General features: G+C 36.6%; 6 protein-coding genes and 1 non-coding gene across 7 annotated transcripts; 4 read left to right on the forward strand and 3 right to left on the reverse strand.

Moving 5' to 3' along the window:
- Nucleotides 1-264: 264 nt before the first annotated feature.
- On the forward strand, nucleotides 265-2,424 carry Cbr-hpr-9 (the record flags this gene model as incomplete). The annotated part of the gene is made up of 10 exons (XM_045243733.1): nucleotides 265-382; nucleotides 432-628; nucleotides 684-904; nucleotides 956-1,151; nucleotides 1,250-1,417; nucleotides 1,467-1,519; nucleotides 1,570-1,788; nucleotides 1,943-2,047; nucleotides 2,096-2,333; nucleotides 2,398-2,424. The coding sequence occupies 10 exons, from the start codon at nucleotides 265-267 to the stop codon at nucleotides 2,422-2,424; spliced, it is 1,542 nt and encodes a 513-aa protein (XP_045096455.1).
- Nucleotides 1,824-1,895, reverse strand: CBG28981. Its single transcript has one exon. It is a non-coding gene (tRNA).
- A 95-nt stretch (nucleotides 2,425-2,519) lies between the features above and the next one.
- On the reverse strand, nucleotides 2,520-4,124 carry Cbr-swt-4 (the record flags this gene model as incomplete). The annotated part of the gene is made up of 5 exons (XM_045243734.1): nucleotides 2,520-2,627; nucleotides 2,733-2,846; nucleotides 2,899-3,066; nucleotides 3,729-3,998; nucleotides 4,068-4,124. The coding sequence occupies 5 exons, from the start codon at nucleotides 4,122-4,124 to the stop codon at nucleotides 2,520-2,522; spliced, it is 717 nt and encodes a 238-aa protein (XP_045096454.1).
- A 4,447-nt stretch (nucleotides 4,125-8,571) lies between these two features.
- Nucleotides 8,572-9,552, forward strand: CBG18345 (the record flags this gene model as incomplete). The annotated part of the gene is made up of 2 exons (XM_045243735.1): nucleotides 8,572-8,909; nucleotides 8,955-9,552. The coding sequence occupies 2 exons, from the start codon at nucleotides 8,572-8,574 to the stop codon at nucleotides 9,550-9,552; spliced, it is 936 nt and encodes a 311-aa protein (XP_045096453.1).
- Nucleotides 9,553-10,663: 1,111 nt separating this feature from the next.
- On the forward strand, nucleotides 10,664-12,114 carry CBG18344 (the record flags this gene model as incomplete). The annotated part of the gene is made up of 5 exons (XM_002642301.1): nucleotides 10,664-10,733; nucleotides 10,778-10,852; nucleotides 10,957-11,105; nucleotides 11,156-11,266; nucleotides 12,037-12,114. 5 exons carry the CDS (start codon nucleotides 10,664-10,666, stop codon nucleotides 12,112-12,114), a joined length of 483 nt encoding a protein of 160 aa, XP_002642347.1.
- A 3,384-nt stretch (nucleotides 12,115-15,498) lies between these two features.
- On the forward strand, nucleotides 15,499-17,028 carry CBG18342 (the record flags this gene model as incomplete). The annotated part of the gene is made up of 5 exons (XM_045243736.1): nucleotides 15,499-15,573; nucleotides 15,627-15,770; nucleotides 15,891-16,090; nucleotides 16,153-16,390; nucleotides 16,624-17,028. 5 exons carry the CDS (start codon nucleotides 15,499-15,501, stop codon nucleotides 17,026-17,028), a joined length of 1,062 nt encoding a protein of 353 aa, XP_045096452.1.
- A 1,824-nt stretch (nucleotides 17,029-18,852) lies between these two features.
- CBG18341 lies at nucleotides 18,853-20,532 on the reverse strand (the record flags this gene model as incomplete). The annotated part of the gene is made up of 3 exons (XM_045243737.1): nucleotides 18,853-19,188; nucleotides 19,234-19,644; nucleotides 20,110-20,532. 3 exons carry the CDS (start codon nucleotides 20,530-20,532, stop codon nucleotides 18,853-18,855), a joined length of 1,170 nt encoding a protein of 389 aa, XP_045096451.1.
- Nucleotides 20,533-20,825: the final 293 nt, after the last annotated feature.

Here is a 20,825-nt window from a genome sequence, read left to right on the forward strand (position 1 = left end):
CATTCGCCCGTTCACGAGACCGGTTCTCTTGCGGGAAACACGAGAATCATGCACGGATCTAGCGACGTAGCGTAATAATACATAGAAAACAGGCAGAAACAAAACAAAAAAAGTTCCAAGAAAATAATCCGAGAGGACTACACGATACTTGTAATCTTCGGCCATGGATGGTGTAGTCCGAGCGCGAAACTTGTTTTTTTCTCATTATTTTCTGCAACTTTTAAAATAGGTAAATATTTAATCGGTAGTTTTCAGATATCTCAAATGCAAGCCACTCATGATACTTATGCAGATCCGTCATCGTCGACGTCGACCCTGAAGAAGGGGGTCCAGCATGAAGACATGAAAGGCGCTCAATTTGTGGTCCAATCTAATTTGAAAAGTGAGCGAATAAATATAAGCAGTTTCTGCGCAATTTTATGTATTTTCAGTCATGTCAAGATGTATCTCTGCTCTAAGCAAAATTTCCGAAGACGTTTTAATCGAAGTTTCCGATACTGGGTTATACTTCAAAATTGTCAACCGGTCTAAATTCTGCGTTTTCCGTTTTGCTCCCGAGTTCTTCAATTCTTGCGACGTGTCAATGATCAACAATAAGAAAATAAATATTTGTAGACTATCAATGAAAGTGGGTCTTGGGAATTACATCGGAATATGAGTATGTATGACAAAAACATTTTCAGTCGGCTCAGCGAATTTTCAAAGGTGTGGCTGTGGGTGAAAAGACATTCGTTGGTTGTGAGTTTCGAATCGATCCGAGAGGCGAAAAGATGATGGTCAAGCTTCAAATGAATTATGATATCGATCGTACCATCCATGCCAAACTTCGCGAAATGGGATCTATCCTGCATAAGCCAACCTACGACCGAGCAATCTGCAGAAATACCACCGTTGTTTTTGCCTCGTAAGTACCTCAGTCTTATAAATCTGATTTAGGGCTATCCTTTAATTTCAGAACTCTTCTTCCTATCCTTGCCCAAATGAAAACAGATCTCGAAGTCACAATGAAGGTAAACGAAGAGGGACTCACAATTCGAAACTATCACTCAATGGACGGAGTTTCCATGTTCAATATGGCCGATCAGCGGGGAGGTGGAAAGAAGGTCAAGACAGAGACAACAATCACAATCGATAAGCTGACCCGCCATAAAGTTAGAATTCCGGCGGAGTTTTCGTTCTCTTTGAGAGAATTTATGGTATTTTAAATACTTTATAAAATCAACAATTCAGCCAAATCCATCATTTTCAGTCAATTGTGACATTCGCTGATCAGCTGGGCTCGGAAGTTTGTCTCTACTATGATCTTCCGGGTAGACCATTGATCTTATCGATGGAAGCACATCCTAACTTTGACATCGAGCTGGCATTAGCCACTATGGGTAATGATGATGAAATTGATTTAGATGGAGGGATTGTTGTGAGTTTTATATTAGTCCCAAGATTAAAAGTAATACTGTCGATTTCAGAAAGAAACGATGATTCACCACGAGACGACAATCAACGGACAGTCTTCTGAAACGTAACGATCCAAAGTCAGACTCTGAGTTTACGAAATCCCCTTCCTTTCAGAATCTCGGCCAAGAAATCGAAAAAAGCATCAAACTTGGATGATTTCAACATCACCAGCTCTAGCTCAAAAAGAGGACCTGTTCCGAATTCCGAAGTACACCAATCCCAATCCCAGTCACACTCGCAACCAAGCAAAAACAAATTTATTGCTGCAACAGTTCACGAGAAGACCACTCAACCAGTTACCGATCATTCGTGGAGAGATCATGAAATTATAGAGTAAGACTTAAAAAAAAAACGAAAAAAAAGTTCGGTGCCTCATGCTGGAATCGAACCAGCGACCTTCTGTTTACTAGACAGACGCTCTGCCACTGAGCCAATGAGGCGCTGTGGTGCATTCCAACGAAGTGTCAATAAATGTTGCGTGTTGCAGCGGTGAACACCAGAGAGTAGCGACCCCAGAGACTCAGCCGGAGGTGGAGATGATTGTTCCGATGGAGACTGATCCAGATATCATGGAAGTTGATGAACCAATTCAGTAAGAAGCGATTTTTATTGATTATTTAACTAGAAAATACTAATTTAGCAGAAGAACACCAGCAGAGAAGGAGTTTTCAATGCATCAAGCTATTCAAGATATTAATATAAGTGCACGAATCAACTCTCCACAATATCTCGAACCGGAAGAGTTCCCGAACCCGATTCCTCAAGAAGAAAATGAGCGAGAACCTATAGTTGCTGATATCCCGGAAGAGGATCAAAACCGAATATTCAAAGTTCCTGAAGTGAAGCGAATGAGAGTGGATGATGGTAGAAGTGTATCGGTAAGTGATTTTAAATAAATAATTTATTGGCGAAAGGAAGGCACAAAAACCCCAATCAAAAGAGATCTTTTTCAGATTCGACGCATTCTAATGGGCACCGAAAAGAAACAGCTGATGCGAATGAGCCAACAGTTCAATGGAACGCCATTGATGCAGGATTCGCAGATATGAAGTGGTGAGTGATGTTTAAATGTGCTCGTATTTCTCTGGGAACACTCCTGGCGGAGCACCCGGATAGATCACAAAAAGTGAAAGTTGCAGAATCGAAATCACAGTTGCAATCACGTTTGGAACCTGAAACAACAACGGGATCATCAAAAAATAGCTCATAATATCGAAAACTTTTTTAATCCTGTGTAATGAATGTTTTTAAAATTTTTAATATTGAAATTCGCTTACCAGTATTACAATGTCATCCACAATGTATCCGTAGAACATCCATTGGAAACAGACTACGAAGCATGCAATGCAGAGTGGTAGAGGCAAAGATTCACTTGATTTATTCCGAACAACCTGAAAACGAGAATTTTAAGACGCTGAAATGGATCTAGAAGTGTACTAATACCTTTCCAATATCGAATAACGGAGCGGCCACACTGCAGATATTCAGAAAAATGCAATAGTTTCCCACATAAGTTTGTTTTGTCACATGACTGTTCGCCGAGTGTTGAACCCAATACACGACGATTCCAATGATGCACAATTCGATAGCGATAACCTTGTTTAGGAATCTCTGAATATTAGGAAATTTAGTTTTTCGAAAAAACCCAAATGATTGATAATGGGGCCAAAATGCGGGTGCCTAAACCTATAAATATAAAAAAATTTCTGCGAAAAATTTGCAAACTTCGTTGATTCTCGCGAATTTCAGTACCTTTTTAACTGAATTTTTTCAAAATGTTGCCTTTTCTGTTTAAAATTTTAGGCTTAGACAAAAGCGTCAATAATCGGAACAGTGGAATAGAAACGCCGGTGGCCGTGATTGAATGTCCCAGAACGACAACTACAGTAACCTTTAAAAAATTTTTTCCAGGATTTGTTTTCTCGTTTTTAACTTTCAGATTTTCATCGATTTTTCTGTTTTTTTCTCGAAAAAGTAGGAAAATCAAGTTTTTATACTGAAATAATCGACGGAAATTCGAAAAAACGAAAAAATAAACTTTGATATTGTCTTCAAATCAATCGCACGAGTGAACGAGTAAAAAAACGTGTAGAGAGCCCTCAAACCTGTAGAGGCGCTGTAGAGACACAGACATTTTTACTCGTTCACGCGCGATTATTTTGAATAGACAATAAATAAAAATATTTTCAGGTTACTGTAGTTTTCGTTGTGGGACCTTTTGGCGCTCCGTCGTTTCTATTCTACAATTCCGATTTCTCGTATCTAAATATTACCTTGTTCCTAGTCATAAAGTAGAAGTACAACAAATAGCAGCCTTGCAAAAAACAGCCGATTCCGTTTGTGTATGTAATAATGTCATCGTCTTTGAGTAGTCCGTATTGAATGAATAAACCGCACGATAAAAATGCTGGAATATAGGTTTGAGAGGTGATAAGATGGAGACGGAGACAACGAACAAAGAAGAAACGGTGCGGGACTTGTGCCTTCAGAAGATCCACGTGTTTTGATGCGGTGACAAATTTGTAGGCCACATAGGAAGAAGGCTGCAAGGTTTCAGAAATAGATGAGGGTTCGTTGAAAAATGAAAAACTATAGTTTTAAAACTAACCAACAGTAGAAGAAAGCGCAGTGAAGGAGAGATACGGTAGAATAGTTTTCCCGAACGTCATCATTATATGGGAGTTATTTTGGAAACTGCAAAAATAAAGGGGAAACCCCAGAAATAGAGAGAAAAAAAAACAAGAAAAAAGAAGAAGAGAGCAGCGAGAGAGTGGGCGGGAGAGAAAGACGCAGACATCGAGAGACAAACTATGATTGTAAAGCAAGAGAACGTGGCAGAAACTCACCAGTCGATCAGAGATCAACTTACGGCAGAAACGAAATATGAGGTGAAAGGAAAAAGGAGGAAAAAAAACAGAGATTCGGATTCTGGATGGAACAAGGAACACGAGATGTCATTTCGGAGGGAAATAGCTAATCTGGGTCAACAATCTTATTAAAACACATCCTTTCTTTGGGAATCTTTCTCACTTTTTTAGTGTTGTGAGAAAGTGTTCGTAATTCTATTAATTATAAAAGAAAGAGAAATTGAAAAAAAGAAGAAGAGAAATTGAAAAATTTGATAAAGCTTTTCACTACAAAGTCTTCGCAGATAGTTACAAGAATAGGTTTTTTTAATTTTTATGTTTTTTTTTTAATCTATCGAAATTATTATTCTGGTACAAAGAACAATAGGAACTGTGGAAGAGAAATAACTAGACAAATACGAAAAGCTGTGTGAAAAAGCCAGGAAAAAATCCTGAAAGACAAAAATATTTTAGGTTACGGTAGTTTTCGTTTTAGGTTACGGTAGTTACGTTAGTCCTTCGGCAAAGACCACCGGCGTTTCTCTTCCACAGCTACAATCTTTTTCACTAGATTAGTATTTCTGTTCTAAACAAAGTTTGTTTAACAAACTATCAAATTTATAAAAACTTGTATTACCAATGAAAAGAGCTCGAAGCTGACCACAAATTACAGTAACCTCCATAAAGGTTGAACTCCGAAAAAATCAGAATATTCCATATACCAAAATACAAGAGTGATAACCCAGTTGGAATATTGATAAGTTTTTAAAAATGTATACCGTAATTACTCTAATAGAACGTTTTTTCACAGGAACAGAGATAAATTGGCTTAAAGTTGAAAGTTAGGTGTGACGTTCTATTCGAGTGTTTACGGTATTCTATCTGGCTCAGTGCACAAAAAAGGAAAAAAGAAAATGAAGGTAGGAGTGTTGCTAGGAGATACAAACAAGTGTAGAATTATTTAAAGAGTGCAAAAGATGGTTGGTGCGGCACGACCATGGAAACAGAGGTCCCTCATTCTCTCGAAAATGCACAAAACACGCTCCCCCCAGCTCCCAATAGGAACTGCAAGGCTTTTCTTTTTTGAATTTTTTTCCTTTTCAACGGCGTTTTTGGGGATTTCGGATTTTTTTCGAATTTTTTCGCAAAAATATCCTGAAAATAGATACATTTTAACACATTTTGATGCAATAAAAAAATTGACCGGAGTCCCCCTTAAAGCAATAAAAACTTCGAATATACATCGTTGCTGGAACGGTTCCCAGCATCTTAACATCTCAGAATCCCAGAAATTTCGAATTTCAATTCTATTAATTATAAAAGAAAGAGAAATTGAAAAAAAGAAGAAGAGAAATTGAAAAATTTGATAAAGCTTTTCACTACAAAGTCTTCGCAGATAGTTACAAGAATAGGTTTTTTTAATTTTTATGTTTTTTTTTTAATCTATCGAAATTATTATTCTGGTACAAAGAACAATAGGAACTGTGGAAGAGAAATAACTAGACAAATACGAAAAGCTGTGTGAAAAAGCCAGGAAAAAATCCTGAAAGACAAAAATATTTTAGGTTACGGTAGTTTTCGTTTTAGGTTACGGTAGTTACAATTTACCTTGAGATACGCAGAATCCCAGAATCTCACAACCTGAATCCCAAAATTCCAGAAATATGAATAAAATAGTCTAAATCTTAAAATGTTTGCATAATTACAGCAGGCAAAAGAGATGGTAAATGAAACAAAATATGGAATGAAAGATGACAACAAATGGCCGATATTGGAGACGTCTGTTGGTTAGGAAGACGGTGCAATATACTTGCCAAGATACCTTCTCCTGTCTGTAGTGACCCTAGTCTGATGACTTGGCTGGACAATTACTGTATGTTATTGTGTTATGAGACCCTCGGGCAACAATCATTCACTGTCATTCTTGTGCAATAGGTAGAGTATTGGGTTAAACACAAACCTATTTTATCAACTAGATGGTTATTGCTCCATGGGCGATTTCGTGTAGCAGAATACATGAAAAAGGGTCTCTGTGAAAACATCTTACAAATCATGTTACGAGTTAATAATACAAAGAATAATGCATTCGAATTTATTGACAACAACCAAAAAAGATTAGATTGAAAAATGAAGCACTGAATGTAACGAAGACAAATGAAACAATTATTACCGAAAAAAAGGTAAATGGATATTATAGTACATTAGTATACGTTGTATAGGGGTGAAGGGATTTGAAATAAATTGATGGAAACAACAATTTATTTAAAAAAAAACAATTTACAGTTTTCACAACAATATAATAAAAGCAAAAGTGAGCAAATAAAGTATTGTCAAGAAAATATCTAAATGAATAATGATGTTTAATATCTGAAAAGCTTTGAATGGATGTAATAGTTTTCAAGAATATTTGAGAAGTATTTTGAGACCGTATGGTCCAAACACGGATCCAATCATCAGTCACTCATATGTCGTTAGAGAAACAGATAATCATGTGCCATCTGTTTCAATTCAGGACGAATCGTTCTGTTTTGGTGTATGGAAAGAGACGGAGGAAGAGTTTCTGAGAATGGTGACGTAGTTCCAGATTTCTCCACTTCTCAAATATTCTTGAAAACTATTACATCCATTCAAAGCTTTTCAGATATTAAACATCATTATTCATTTAGATATTTTCTTGACAATACTTTATTTGCTCACTTTTGCTTTTATTATATTGTTGTGAAAACTGTAAATTGTTTTTTTAAAATAAATTGTTGTTTTCATCAATTTATTTCAAATCCCTTCACCCCTATACAACGTATACTAATGTACTGTAATATCCATTTACCTTTTTTTCGGTAATAATTGTTTCCATTTGTCTTCGTTACATTCAGTGCTTCATTTTTCAATCTAATCTTTTTTGGTTGTTGTCAATAAATTCGAATGCATTATTCTTTGTATTATTAACTCGTAACATGATTTGTAAGATGTTTTCACAGAGACCCTTTTTCATGTATTCTGCTACACGAAATCGCCCATGGAGCAATAACCATCTAGTTGATAAAATAGGTTTGTGTTTAACCCAATACTCTACCTATTGCACAAGAATGACAGTGAATGATTGTTGCCCGAGGGTCTCATAACACAATAACATACAGTAATTGTCCAGCCAAGTCATCAGACTAGGGTCACTACAGACAGGAGAAGGTATCTTGGCAAGTATATTGCACCGTCTTCCTAACCAACAGACGTCTCCAATATCGGCCATTTGTTGTCATCTTTCATTCCATCTTTTGTTTCATTTACCATCTCTTTTGCCTGCTGTAATTATGCAAACATTTTCAGATTTAGACTATTTTATTCATATTTCTGGAATTTTGGGATTCAGGTTGTGAGATTCTGGGATTCTGCGTATCTCAAGGTTTGAAATTCGAAATTTCTGGGATTCTGAGATGTTAAGATGCTGGGAACCGTTCCAGCAACGATGTATATTCGAAGTTTTTATTGCTTTAAGGGGGACTCCGGTCAATTTTTTTATTGCATCAAAATGTGTTAAAATGTATCTATTTTCAGGATATTTTTGCGAAAAAATTCGAAAAAAATCCGAAATCCCCAAAAACGCCGTTGAAAAGGAAAAAGATTCAAAAAAAGATGCCGCCGAGGGACGAGGATTTTCAGTGAGAAACCTAGGCCACGCGAGCGGCGCGACTTTCTTACCGGACATTTTTTCCGGATTTGTTTCGCTTTTATCTCCGACAGGTAAAAAACGTTAAAAAACACTGTCGGCCACTTGAAAATAATGCTCTCAGGCGCCGTGGCCTAGGCTTCTCACTGCGCGGGAATTCAAATCCTCGTCCCGCGGCGGCACCTTTTTTTGAATTTTTTTCGTTTTCAACAGCGTTTTTCGGGGGTTTCGGATTTCTTTTGAATTTTTTCGCAATAATATTAGGAAAATAGATAACTTTTAACACATTTTCATACAATAAAAATTTTTGGTCGGAGTCCTCCTTTAGAGTTTGAACACTCTTATACCGGTCGTGCAGTTCACAAAGCTAATGTAGGTGCTAGGAAGACACCTCCAACCAGCTAATCTACCTCTAATCGAGAGTGGTCCCATTGAGACAGACGAGGGAGTGCGAGAACCAGTCACAGTCATAGCATACACTCATCATCGGACTGTCTACATCGTCTGCGTCTTTTAGGTCATCTGCCACCTCATAAGATGCTCCTTCGTTTCTTTTATATCGACCGTTTATCATTTCCCTCATATTTCTTTATGTTCTTCGACAATATGTTGAAAATTTTCAGAACAACCAACAATGAAACTATCGATTTTTCCGTATTTGGTCCAAAAGGAGATTCTGGAAAACATGAAAATTTCGAATCTATTTTTGTTGTGTTTGTCTCCAAAAATATTAAGAAGTTGATCAAATCGTCTCAAATTACAAGATTCAACAGCATCAGTCATATTGTGTATGACGCTCCTGAGCGTCCTGTGACCGATAGCTGGTCGGTTTATATTCCCTTCATGCCCAAGTCGGACAATATCATGGAATTTACTGAGCGCCGCGAGGAGACAGAGGATGATTATTTTCAATTGAACGTAGCTGGAAAAATAATGGATTTTCGGTAAGTTAGAATCAGTAACCAATTGGAAACATATCATTAATTTAGGTTGTCAAACCAATACCAATATCCTGAAGCATATTTCCACCCGAGTGAAAAAGAATCTGCTATCGAATCTATTCATAACTACTTTCTCGATTTCTTCGGTGAGACTGTAGAATATCAGTATGTGGAACATTACAAGGAATTCATTCCACATCTTCCGAAATTATCATTGTGTCTTTCCTTTTGGCCTGGTAACTTGGGAAGAATTATAAACATTCAACCTATTGAAGAATATCTCGCCTCGTCTCCTGCTTTGAAACAGATATGTATGAGTTTGCAATCACAACAACTGTTCCGTCCGGAGTCCAAATTCTATCAGGCAGAATCCATCTCCCTCACACTATACACCAGAACCGCTCATGATTTTTTACGTCATTTTCAAGGAAGACAGGCATTTTTGAGATGCGATGAATATGACGTTTCAAGTTTTATAGGGTTTATGAATAGATGGAAATCCGGACAAGAATGTGGGAAGTTGGAATACTTGAAAATTAAATTAATGCGAAATCGCGGCGTTCAAAACCAAATTCTGAATGCAAATGGAGTAAAATATATTGATGAATCAAGAACACCACCCACTCACACATTACCCGTAGTGTGAGTTATTTTTCAGTAATTTTGAAATATTATTTTCTTTTATGATAACTGTGGAATAATCAATCGTTTTATAGGTATAAATACGGGGACTTTCCAAATACGGCTCCGATCATCAGTCATGCATATGTCGTTCGAAAAACAGATAATCGTGTGGCATCTGTTGCAATAAATAGAGATAGGTTCTATTTTGGAGTATGGAATGAGACGGAAGAAGAGTTTCTGAGATTGGTGACGTAGTTCAAGATTCCTCTGCTCTTCAAAATATTCTTAAAAAACTATTGGATCCATACAAGGCATATAATTATCTTAAAGGTGGGGGGACAGGAGATTTTTCGGAGGTTTTTTGGAGTTAGGGTATGCATTCTACCGTGACGGTGTACAACGCTTAATGTTACTCTGCGTACAGCGGTCGTCCTCGCCTTTATGTATGCAACCGGGCGCCGGCTGCCGCTTTGCCCGCGTGGCTCAGTCGGTAGCGGCGCCGCACCCTCAATCCTCGCCCCCACAAGTTCAACTCCTCGAGGGGCATATTTGAACGGAATTTCGAGAACATTATTTTTTTCATTTCCCCCACCTTTAAGATATTAGTCAAGATAACATCGTCATGTAAACTTTTTTTCACATCGCTTTCATCAAATTGTTTTAAATCACCTAAACCTCTATCTACCTTTGCTTCGTTCTTTAATGTATTTAGAAATTCGTTTCAATGGATATCATTAGATATCTTTCCTATATTCAAGTATTCCAGCATTTGAGATCGTTCTCCGGGTTTCCATCTATTCATAAACTCAATCAGATCCAGAATGTCCCATGTCTTACATTCTCAGACAAGAACAAAGTTCCTGCCGGGGGGTTAAAAAGGATGCCGGCAGGCTATTGAAGTGGTGGCAGGAGAAAGTACCTGCCGGCGGGCTAAACGACACTCCGCTCGCCGGGATTTTAATTTGCATATTTTATTATTTTGTTTTAAAGCTAAAATTGATTATGTCTATTATTTTACTGAATTTCTTTTACGAGGTATATAAAATTATTTGTTCCGACACTGTGTACATTCTGAAAAGAAAAAGTATTGCTCCGACATTGCAAATTTCCTTATATTTTCAGAAAATCCCAAAATGACTCCTCAAACACCTCGCGGTCGTTTCTGCAACAATGGATCTGTGTCTACGTTTTTTCCTCCAACAGGTATTTATATCATAATTTATCAGTTTAAAAAAAAAACGTTACAGGATCTCATTCGAAAAACGACAAATCGGTAACTACACTCAACAAATCTGGAAATATCCTCACAACTACCCTCACCGGTGAAAAAAACAATATAGAGAATTCAGGATTTTAAATTATCTATTCCAGATCGGCTTATGAGTTTGGTATACTTTGACAAACTCGATATCTACGCTACTGGCAGACTTCTTGCTCAAGAGTCAAAACAAAGGGATATCTGGCCAGAAACAGAGTTTTCTAAGGAAGATTTCAAACTCAGTGCACGATGTGGTTCACGTTCCGAGAGTATTCGACTATACTCCTGAAGAAACCATGTACTGCATTGAGGTTAAGGTAACATTTAAATGGGATACCAGTTTTGATATAAGATTAAACTTTTGCAGGATTTGCTGAAAAAATATCAAGAGAAGCCGCCAGTGAAAATTGTCAAGATGCCAGCTATCTCCACGAATATTCTTGAAATAATTTCTTTTGATAATAAAAACTTATATTTTGTTAATATTCTCATTTGATTTTCATGAAAAAGGCCCTGGAAGAGGAAGGGAGAAAGAACAGAAAGCATTTACCTGCCGGCGTGAAAGTCCATGCCGGCAAGCTAAAAAAAAGTCCCTGCCGCTGCCCTGCGGCAGGAACTTCCCTTAACCCCCCGGCGGGAACTTTATTAATAATATGTATTTTGCCGTTCTAGCGCACCTTTTCGACCACTCTCAATTTTCTACATTTTAAGCTATTTTAAGGCTTATTTTTAACATAAACAAGTCTTACCTCTTCAAAAATGTGTAATTTTAAACAATTTTCAAAAATGGTAAAAAGGTCGAAATGTGCTATCTTAAAAATGTGGTCGAAATGGTCGAAATACTGCGCTAGAACGGTGAATAAAAAAATGCTAAATAAATGAAATTTTCAAAAAATTTGAAACCACTAACAAATCTAGATCTCTTAGAACTTGTAAAATTATTAAAGATAAGAAACTTCAGAGGAATCTTTATGAGAGATACTTTACCTTCTAAGATTAAAGAAAAAGAAGTAGGCATTGTCAATCTGGATTCTTCTAGTGGTAAAGGTACTCATTGGGTATGTTACTCCAAGAATAATAAGAAGATTTATTACTTTGATTCCTTCGGACTTGATCCTCCTTTACAACTTCAAGAATATCTCAAGAGTAGAAATAAAAAAGATAAGATAGAGCTTTCAACATTCAAAGTTCAAGATTTTGGAACACATCATTGTGGTTATTATTGTTTATTACTTTTAAAATTATTAGAAAAATATGATTTTCAAAGTAGTGTTTTATCTCAATTTTTATAACCATATGCCAGAGTCTCAAAAGAATCTGGAATAATAACTCTTTTGAAATGCAGCATTTTCGCTTGAGTCATTTCATTATCAAATACTACTTTTTCCTGTTCTTGGGTGTATAATTGCTGTTTGATACTTCGAATACAGCATTGTTTCTTTCTAACAATACTCTTATTGAAAAGACTTTCTCGGAAATCTTCAACTCTTAACTTCTTGACAACATTTTTCTTTATTCCTTTACTCTTTTTAACCTCATCTCCAGGTTTTGGAACTTTTGGAAGTTTAGGATTCTCTATTTCATCTTGAATTCTTTTATTGTAATAATCTACAAACTCTTGACGTCTTTCCTCAGCAATTTTATATGCATATTGTTTGGGTTTCAAGGCTAAAAGTTCTTGCATTATTAATCCATTTAATTCATCTTTGAATTTGCCAACAACTTTTTTATTTCTTCATTATACAATGGATGAACTTTAGGATATTCACTGAAATCGAAATATTTTTTTAATGAAGAATCTTCTAATAGGTCTTCATAAAAGTCAGATGTAAAAATTTCATAAATAAGGGAATCAGTATCCTGATAGCATAATTTAATGTTATCTCCATATTTTTTCTTCATAACATTGTAATGAAAATCGTACATCAGCCACTTACTCAACTCCAGGATAGCAAAGCCAACATAAATAGGCTTATCTAGAACTATTTTAGTTTGAGCCATTTCAACAAAACTCAATTCTTTGTTTATTATTATATTCCTATTAAAGTTAGGTTTCTTAGCTAACTTAGTTATTCTATCTTTCTTTGAAATGTAATGCATTTCACCATTTTCCATACATTCATACTCACCAGAATACACCAACTTTACATCTACTCTATTACGAACATTCTCCATAGTTTTCCCAAAAACACTATTATTCATCAACTTAAAGAAGTCTTTTTCAAAATCATTTTTAGCTTTTTTTCTAAGGTTAGTATTCAAATCAATATAGCTCGCAAGCCAATTAGATTCATCAAATTTAAGAATTCTCTTAATTTTTTTCAATTTCATTCCAAGATCTAAAGCTTGATTCGTAGTAACTGCATTACGTGCAGGAAAAGACACGCTCATCCATATAAGTATCCTTATTCGAAGGAATTACCAGATGTTCGTTTCCAGATGGTTACTTCATTTTCGATTGCTGGCTTGGATTATTTCGGACCACTTCTATATAAGTCAAAGGAAGGACGAGGCAAAGTCTGGGTATTATTAGTTACTTGTCTCGTGACGCGAGCCATCCACCTGGAAATCGTTCCAGACAACACAACATTCGGTTTTTTGACTAGTTTAAAACGCTTTATCGGACGTAGAGGAACACCAAAAACTATAATATCGGATAACGCCCCATCTTTTAAGTTAGGTTTCAAAATTATCAATTCGGATCTTCGAACTCTTGTGCACCAGAGTAGAACACTTACTTCGTTTTTAGCAGATAACGAGATTGAGATAAAAACTATCACTCCCTTTGCTCCATGGCAAGGGGGGTTTATGAGAGACTTGTGGCTCTAGTAAAGAACATGATTTACAAGGTCATTGGACCACAGACAGTATCGCTGTTAGAGTTAGAATCGCTGCTTATTGAAGCTGAAGGTATTCTAAACTCCAGGCCAATTTCATCAAACCAAGGACATGTATCGGATTCTCTTGCCATTAGACCTGTCGATTTTTTGATTCCAAATGGACGAGTTTTTCTTCCGGAGAATAACAAAACTGTTATGGACTTGGTGACCAATGGAAAAACCGAACAAGCCACTCGGGCTCTTTTGCAATCTATGTCAGCTATGAAAGATCACTTGTGGAGATGTTTTGCAGAAGAATATTTCACGATGCTGCGCAAGTATTATATGAAGGACACATCTCACTCCAAACATTCGCCGACACCTGGTCAAGTTGTACTCATCAAGACACAGCTCGTTCAGAGACAAAAATGGCCAATAGGGCTAATCACAGAATTGTGCTACTCGTCGGATAAGATAGTGCGTTCTGTAAAAGTGAAGGTAGGAAAACACGTCCTTGAAAAAGCAGTTAATCAAATCATTCCACTGGAAATATCAGACGATGGTTTATCAGAAGAACAAGTGGAGACTGAGGTTGTTGAAGACACTACTGCTCGCGTCCCTACTATCGAAAGAACTGTAGAAAAAGGAATTAAGTCGCAGCAACCGGCTGTTCAACGGACTCGTCCGTTTTTGCCACGAAAAGCTAAAGGTCGTCTAAACCAAAGAACTTCTAATGAAGTTCTTTCTTCGTCCCCCCCAGTGTTGCGGAAGTAATGTATCGTACATTACTTCCACAACTTTATGCTATTGGCATTATTGTATTCTTTAATTGTAAGCCCATCTTAAGTTGTAAGAATAATTCCAAACTGTGGAAACTCTCTAGCCTATCTGAGGATATCTAAATAATATTCAACATCTCTTGCTTTGTTCTACGAGCTATCTGAAGGAATCAGTTCGTATGGATTTCCAAGTTACGTGACCGTCTCCTTATGTTACCTAAATCTTATAACAAATCGTATTTGCTACGTGGAACGGTCGATGTGAAGTTTATGTGAAGGAATAAGATTTAGTTCTCTGAGTACTGCAAGAAAGTCGCCATCTCGTCTATCCCAAGGATCTAAGATGTCGAAGGATCCAGTTGATGAAGAAGCCACCAAATTGTGTTCCTCCAAAAGTTCGTTTTAATAAAGTTTGAGTGTTGAATGTCTCATTCTTTCTTTGTTTAACTGTCTTTCTGGTTTCCGAGACGGACAGGGGTTCACTACCCAAATGCCGTCTCGACAAATTTCGTTAAATTGATTTTGTAGTAAAACCTGCAAATAATTAATAATCTAGTATATCATACAAAAAAAGACTTACCAGTTCTTTCTGTTCACTTTTACACTTTCTATGGAGAAGTAGAGATTTCTTGACACGAAAAGCATTCCCATCTTAGAAGAAAATATTGAACTTTGCTTGAAAATCATCTTGAAAATGAAATAACAACACAAAAACTGAAGAAATTCTGCGACGTAAATCTTTCTCAAATGATACACCTCATTCTTTCATACTTGTTTTGCCAGTACCTTCGAGAAGGTTAGGGTGTGACCAAATTCGTCGAGTTCTCTCTTTCTCCTTCTGTTCTTTCCTTTGGTGTGACGTATAAAGGTCAGCAATGTTCCCTTTCTCTTTGTGTGTCCTTCTTTTCTCTTCCTCACTGTGATCGAGTACAACGCAAACGCGTTGGGCTAGAGTGGAAGGCAGAGACGCAGAGGAAAGCGAGAGACAGCCAGCATCGCATTCTTCCATAAACCTTTGTGAATAGAAAAGAGACTTGCTTTTCTTCCGTAGTTTGCATTGACTTCGTGATTTTACATGACGTTACTTTTTCCATTATTCTTTGATTTCAGACATGACTGCGATCACAATTCGATTGGTTGGAGAAAACGACGATCGTTTGTTCAAGGGTATCAAAGTGGATAATAAGGTTTTACTTCGATAATTTATTCCTATTAACATATTTTATTTGTATATTTTCAGATTCCTTATGTTGACCTAAAGAAGGAAATTCAATCTGTGACACATATTCCACCCAAGTTTCAACAACTCCAATTACGTGGTGAAGATCTTCCCGTTGTTGAGCGTCCCATTCAGGACATCAAGTTTGGCGAAGAAATTGTTGTCGTAAGTTGAATTTTTACATTTAAGAATTTACTATTTATTGTTAGGATGTATAATTTTTGGAATTTAAGGTCACCTATCACCCCTATCACCTATCAGTAAATTTTTAAAAATGTATTTCAGAAACATTATCTTCTAGAATCCTGGCGTGCGTATTTGTTGCTTTGTGACAGCGCCAAGGATATCAAAAAAGGAAAACCTGAACGAACAAAATGTGCGCAAAGAGCTATAGCCAATTCACAAAAACTCGAGGATTCCGGATTTTTCGAAGCCTACGTCAACTTTGTGACAGTTTGGACCGACACTATCGGTCAAATGATGAGGTTTGCTAATTTGTTCAATTCCTTTTAAAAATATTGACAAAATAATGATATTCGCATTTCAGGTTTGTCGACCGAACGCGAAACGCTTTTGAACAAAGCGCTACAAAATTCTTCACCAAGATGTTTCCCAATTCAACAATAAGCTTTAAGCCTAAGCAAGGCGGTAGTCGAGCAGGGATTGTGGTGACTGTCACTTGCAATGGAGAAGAGACACTTTACTATATGAACTTATCATCACGCCGGTTCTTCAATTTCCCTGCAAAATGCATCAAAGCGACACCTGCCGGATCTTCGCGAAATGTTCGCATATCGACTTCTCGAACATATTGGAGTTGGACCTGTTGTATTCTTCCCATTCTATGATGCATCGACATACACTCACTACATTGCAACTAAGGAAGTCAAAGAATTCAAAGAGCTGGACAAACTTAGGATGTTGTTCTGCAAAATAAAGTAATTGTTGAGGTGATACATTTTAAATAATTTTTAATTAAAAATACTTTAAATACTTATTTAAATAAAATCCATTTCAGGCTTACCTGCTCTCACTTATCCTTGGCATACGCGACTTGAATGAGGGAAACATTGGTTCAACCAAGGAGAAAGCCCTGTCTATCATTGATTTTTACGTTCCGGATACTGACAACTTTCTACGACGGAGAATGCTCGATGATTTGAAGAATAAGAGCAACTTTGGTGGACTAGGAAAAGCCAATGAAATTCTCACTGAAATAGGCCATGAAGAGAGGATGAAAATTGTCAAGGATGCCCTGCCCCATTGGAGTCGAATCAAAAGCATAACAAGCGATATCATTGGTATTGAGAAAAGCGAATTACGGGAAGATGGAATAAAGTTCGGGACTGCTACAAATGACGTAGAAAATTATCTTCAAGACATCAAATTGAATTATGACTCGATATGTTTAGCTTTTCAGTAGTTTCGTTTATCATGTTCATCGTTTTTCTAGGATTAGAATAGTATTTATAATCGTAATCAAAAACCACAGTACTTTAGTAGTTCTTTTGTTCTAGATTCTTTTATAATACTCCGTGTTTCTACACAAGCCTAATTAATTTGTATTTTTCCCCATTCTTCTTTCTATATCTTGCTTTTATCATTTTATCTCACATCCTTGCATCATCATCAATAAATTCAGTATTAATGAGCTATGATAAGCTTATTATTAATAAAAAGACAGACATACAACCACAAGGCTTACCTATAACTAAGTTGGGCTCTTAAGTGAAAGAACCTTTACTTTTACAAACTCTTCGAGATTAATGTTGGTCAATGGCTTCAGATTTTTCAATGGCCTCTAGCTCCGCCATTTATTTAGCATTTTTTTATTCACCGTTCTAGCGCAGTATTTCGACCATTTCGACCACTGGATTTCGACCACATTTTTAAGATTGCACATTTCGACCTTTTTACCATTTTTGAAAATTGTTTAAAATTACACATTTTTGAAGAGGTAAGACTTGTTTATGTTAAAAATAAGCCTTAAAATAGCTTAAAATGTAGAAAATTGAGAGTGGTCGAAAAGGTGCGCTAGAACGGCAAAATACATATTATTTTTATTCTTGTCTGAGTTGTAATAATGCCTGTCTTCATTGAAAATGGCGTAAATAGGTAGTGACAGTATTGACGTACAGTGTAAGGATAACGGATTCTGCCTTATAAAATTTAGACTCCGGACTGAACATTTCTGGAATCCCGGGATTCTAGAATCCTAGGGACCAATGCATCCGAATCAGCAGTATAAAAACAATTGAAAAAAAGTTAATTCAGTGTCCAATTTATTGTTTTTTTTCTATTTTTTTTCTAGAAAGTAAGCCCAGTGAGCTGAGCTTATTATGCTTGTCTGAGAAAAAAGGTTGAGACGCAGAGAAAAAGTGTCTGCGTCTCCACTTAATATGTGCTATTTAGGCTCTCCGCTTCGATATCGCTACCGTATTCAGACTGCAAAAAAAACTCTCTAACCTTTTTTTTCTCAGACAAGCATAATAGATGTCTTTAGAAAACCTTTGGGTTGGTGAGTCTGTGAAGGAAAACAAAAACCAATGAGAAATGACTTCTTGCCAGCCTGAAACTCATCACAAAAATACTCTATTTCCAACTTTTGTATTAACAAAACCTTTATTTTTCAAACTTGGTAAATAACGAGAAAACGTTTTTTTGTGTTAACCTTAACTATAAACCTTTGCCATAGTCATAGTGACATCAAATCTGCAATGATTTTTCACTGCGGTTTTTTTGTTTCCCAATTTTCATTTTCATTTTAGCAATTCCCAAATTTTCACTTCGATTTTTTAAATGAATCCCAATTTTTCATTTCAATTTTTTCATTCCCAATTTGTTACTTCGATTCTTTTATTCAAAAATTGTTCGCTTTGATTTTTTTTCCCAAATCTTTATTTCCATTTTTTTTCGCTTCGGTTTTTTTCATTCCCAATTTTACATTTCGATTTTTCGTACCCAATTAATAATTTGAAAAAAGAAATGAAAACTTTTAAATGAAAAAAAATCGTTTAAAAATTAGGAATAAAAAAATCGAAGTAAAAAGTCTAGCTGTATTTTGTATTTTCTGTGTATTTTCTGTGTATTTCTGTGTATTTTGTACAAAGCCTCATAAAAAAATAATCGAGTCTAAATTTTCCGTTTCCACCCTTTCCATAAAACTTTCCCACTTCATCATGCTTATTATTACTGCAACGAAAAAATAGCAAGATTTTATTCAATTACAAAAAATTATAGTCCTATATCACTTCTTCACATCCCTGATCTCTGTCTTCTCCTTGTTCGGTGATGCTACAGATTTCTTCTTGGCCTTTCTAGTCTCATCACTCTTATCCTTCTCCTTCAATTCTTTTTCTTTTGCCTGCTTCTTCGAGAAGTCTTTGGTCGATGCACCACCTTCCACATCCAAATCGATCACTTTCCCATCTCCTGGACATTCAACAGGTCCGAAATACGGGCGGTCTGGATCCCAATCGATCGGATCATCATCCTTGATTTTGTTGGCAGTTGCAGCGTGTTGAACACAGTAGTAGATGAATTTATAGTCAGGAACTGCGTAGTAGCCAAGAGAATCGACGTACTGCAAGCAAAATCATATTTCTGGAAATTCTCACAATCTAAGGACCTTCAGAATTCTGTTAAACTCTTTCTTTGGACAATTATAAAAGAAATCATCCAGAATATCCGGCTTCGTTCTCACATCTTGCTTGTAAGTGAGCACTTTTTCACGATCATGAGCCTTCAATTTCCGCCATGGAAGACCTCCAGAAGTCCATTCAACAACCATATACAACCACGATTCAATATCATCTTTTCTTGATTGATCCTGTTGGAGCATTGCAGCCAGTGGAGCATACCGAGTTGTTCCTCTGAATGGAGCAGTACCACGTGGAGCTCTCATATCTTTACCTTCGGCTCGTTTCACGAATTCACGACAGAGACCAAAGTCGAGCATGAAGATTGTGTGGTGCTCGTTGGATTCGGTTCTTCCCGCTGCGAAATTTCCTGGTTTGATGTCTCGATGAAGATATCCAAACTGAAAATCTTCGAAAAACGCCATTTAAAGGGAATATTGTGCTTTTAAAGTTGATTTTTTAAAATCTGGATTTTTGAATTTTTGAACTCTTGATTTTTTGAATTATTTATTTTTTTCATACTTGTAATCCGGGCCTTTGCCGGGCCTTCGCGGGCCCTGCCATAATTTCTTTCAAAATCTATATTTCTTCAAAATCTATATTTAACCTAGGCCATGGCGACGGCTGGCTTCCTTTAATGGATCGGAGATAAAAGCGAAAAAAAATCCTGAAAAGTTGCTATGTAAAGAACGCGTCCCGTCGCTGTGGCCAAGGTTTCTTACTGCGCGTGAATTCAAATCCTCGTCCCTATTCGCCATCTTTTTTTATTTTCAACGGCGCTTATCGACAATTTGGTTTTTTTCGCAAATGCAAACTTTTTTTTAGTCAGACTCCTCTATTATAATACCATCCATTTCTTGACTCACACTATGGAGATGTTCGATAGACACCAAACACTGCGCGGCAGCCTTCAATGCTGTACCCAACGAGAATCTACCATCCGGACGGTCTTGTCTCAAATCCCACAAATTCTTTCCGATCAATTTCATAACCACGAAATTGAATCGATCCTTGACGTTTGCTCGATCCAAAACCGTACAAAAATGACGACTCTTTATTTGAATCGCGCCTTTCATCACATTACAATCCATCAGAAGAACCTTCTTTCCAGCCGACGCCTTCTCACATTTAATCGCGAACTTCTCCATATCACTCTGACGAAGCACCGAATAGACTGCTCCGTATCCTCCTTTTCCAAGCAGGGCGATCACTTTGTACTTGTCTTTTTTTGTTTTCAGCATTTCATCTTCTCTCGGCAGCACATCGTCCGTTTCATCCGAAGACATCATCTTTTATGATAATGTTGGCTCGAGGCTATTTTTTTTGAAACTGTTCGTCTCTCACTAGACAAGTGCAAGAATTTGATGGAAAAAGCGTGGATTTTCATGTTTTGGGTCGTGAATTTGGTATAAGTCTTTTCAAAAATAACAATGTGACCCGATTTTTAATAATTTTAAATTTAAATTTGTGATTTTACTTTTGAATAAAAACAAATTGAAAGATCCATGATAATAAATTGTACACAAAAAAACACGGAAAGAGCATAATTCTTACATATTAAACGGATATCGAATGCAAAGAT

This window comes from Caenorhabditis briggsae, assembly GCF_000004555.2.
Source record: "Caenorhabditis briggsae complete genome, chrIII, whole genome shotgun sequence".
Lineage (NCBI taxonomy): Eukaryota > Metazoa > Nematoda > Chromadorea > Rhabditida > Rhabditidae > Caenorhabditis > Caenorhabditis briggsae.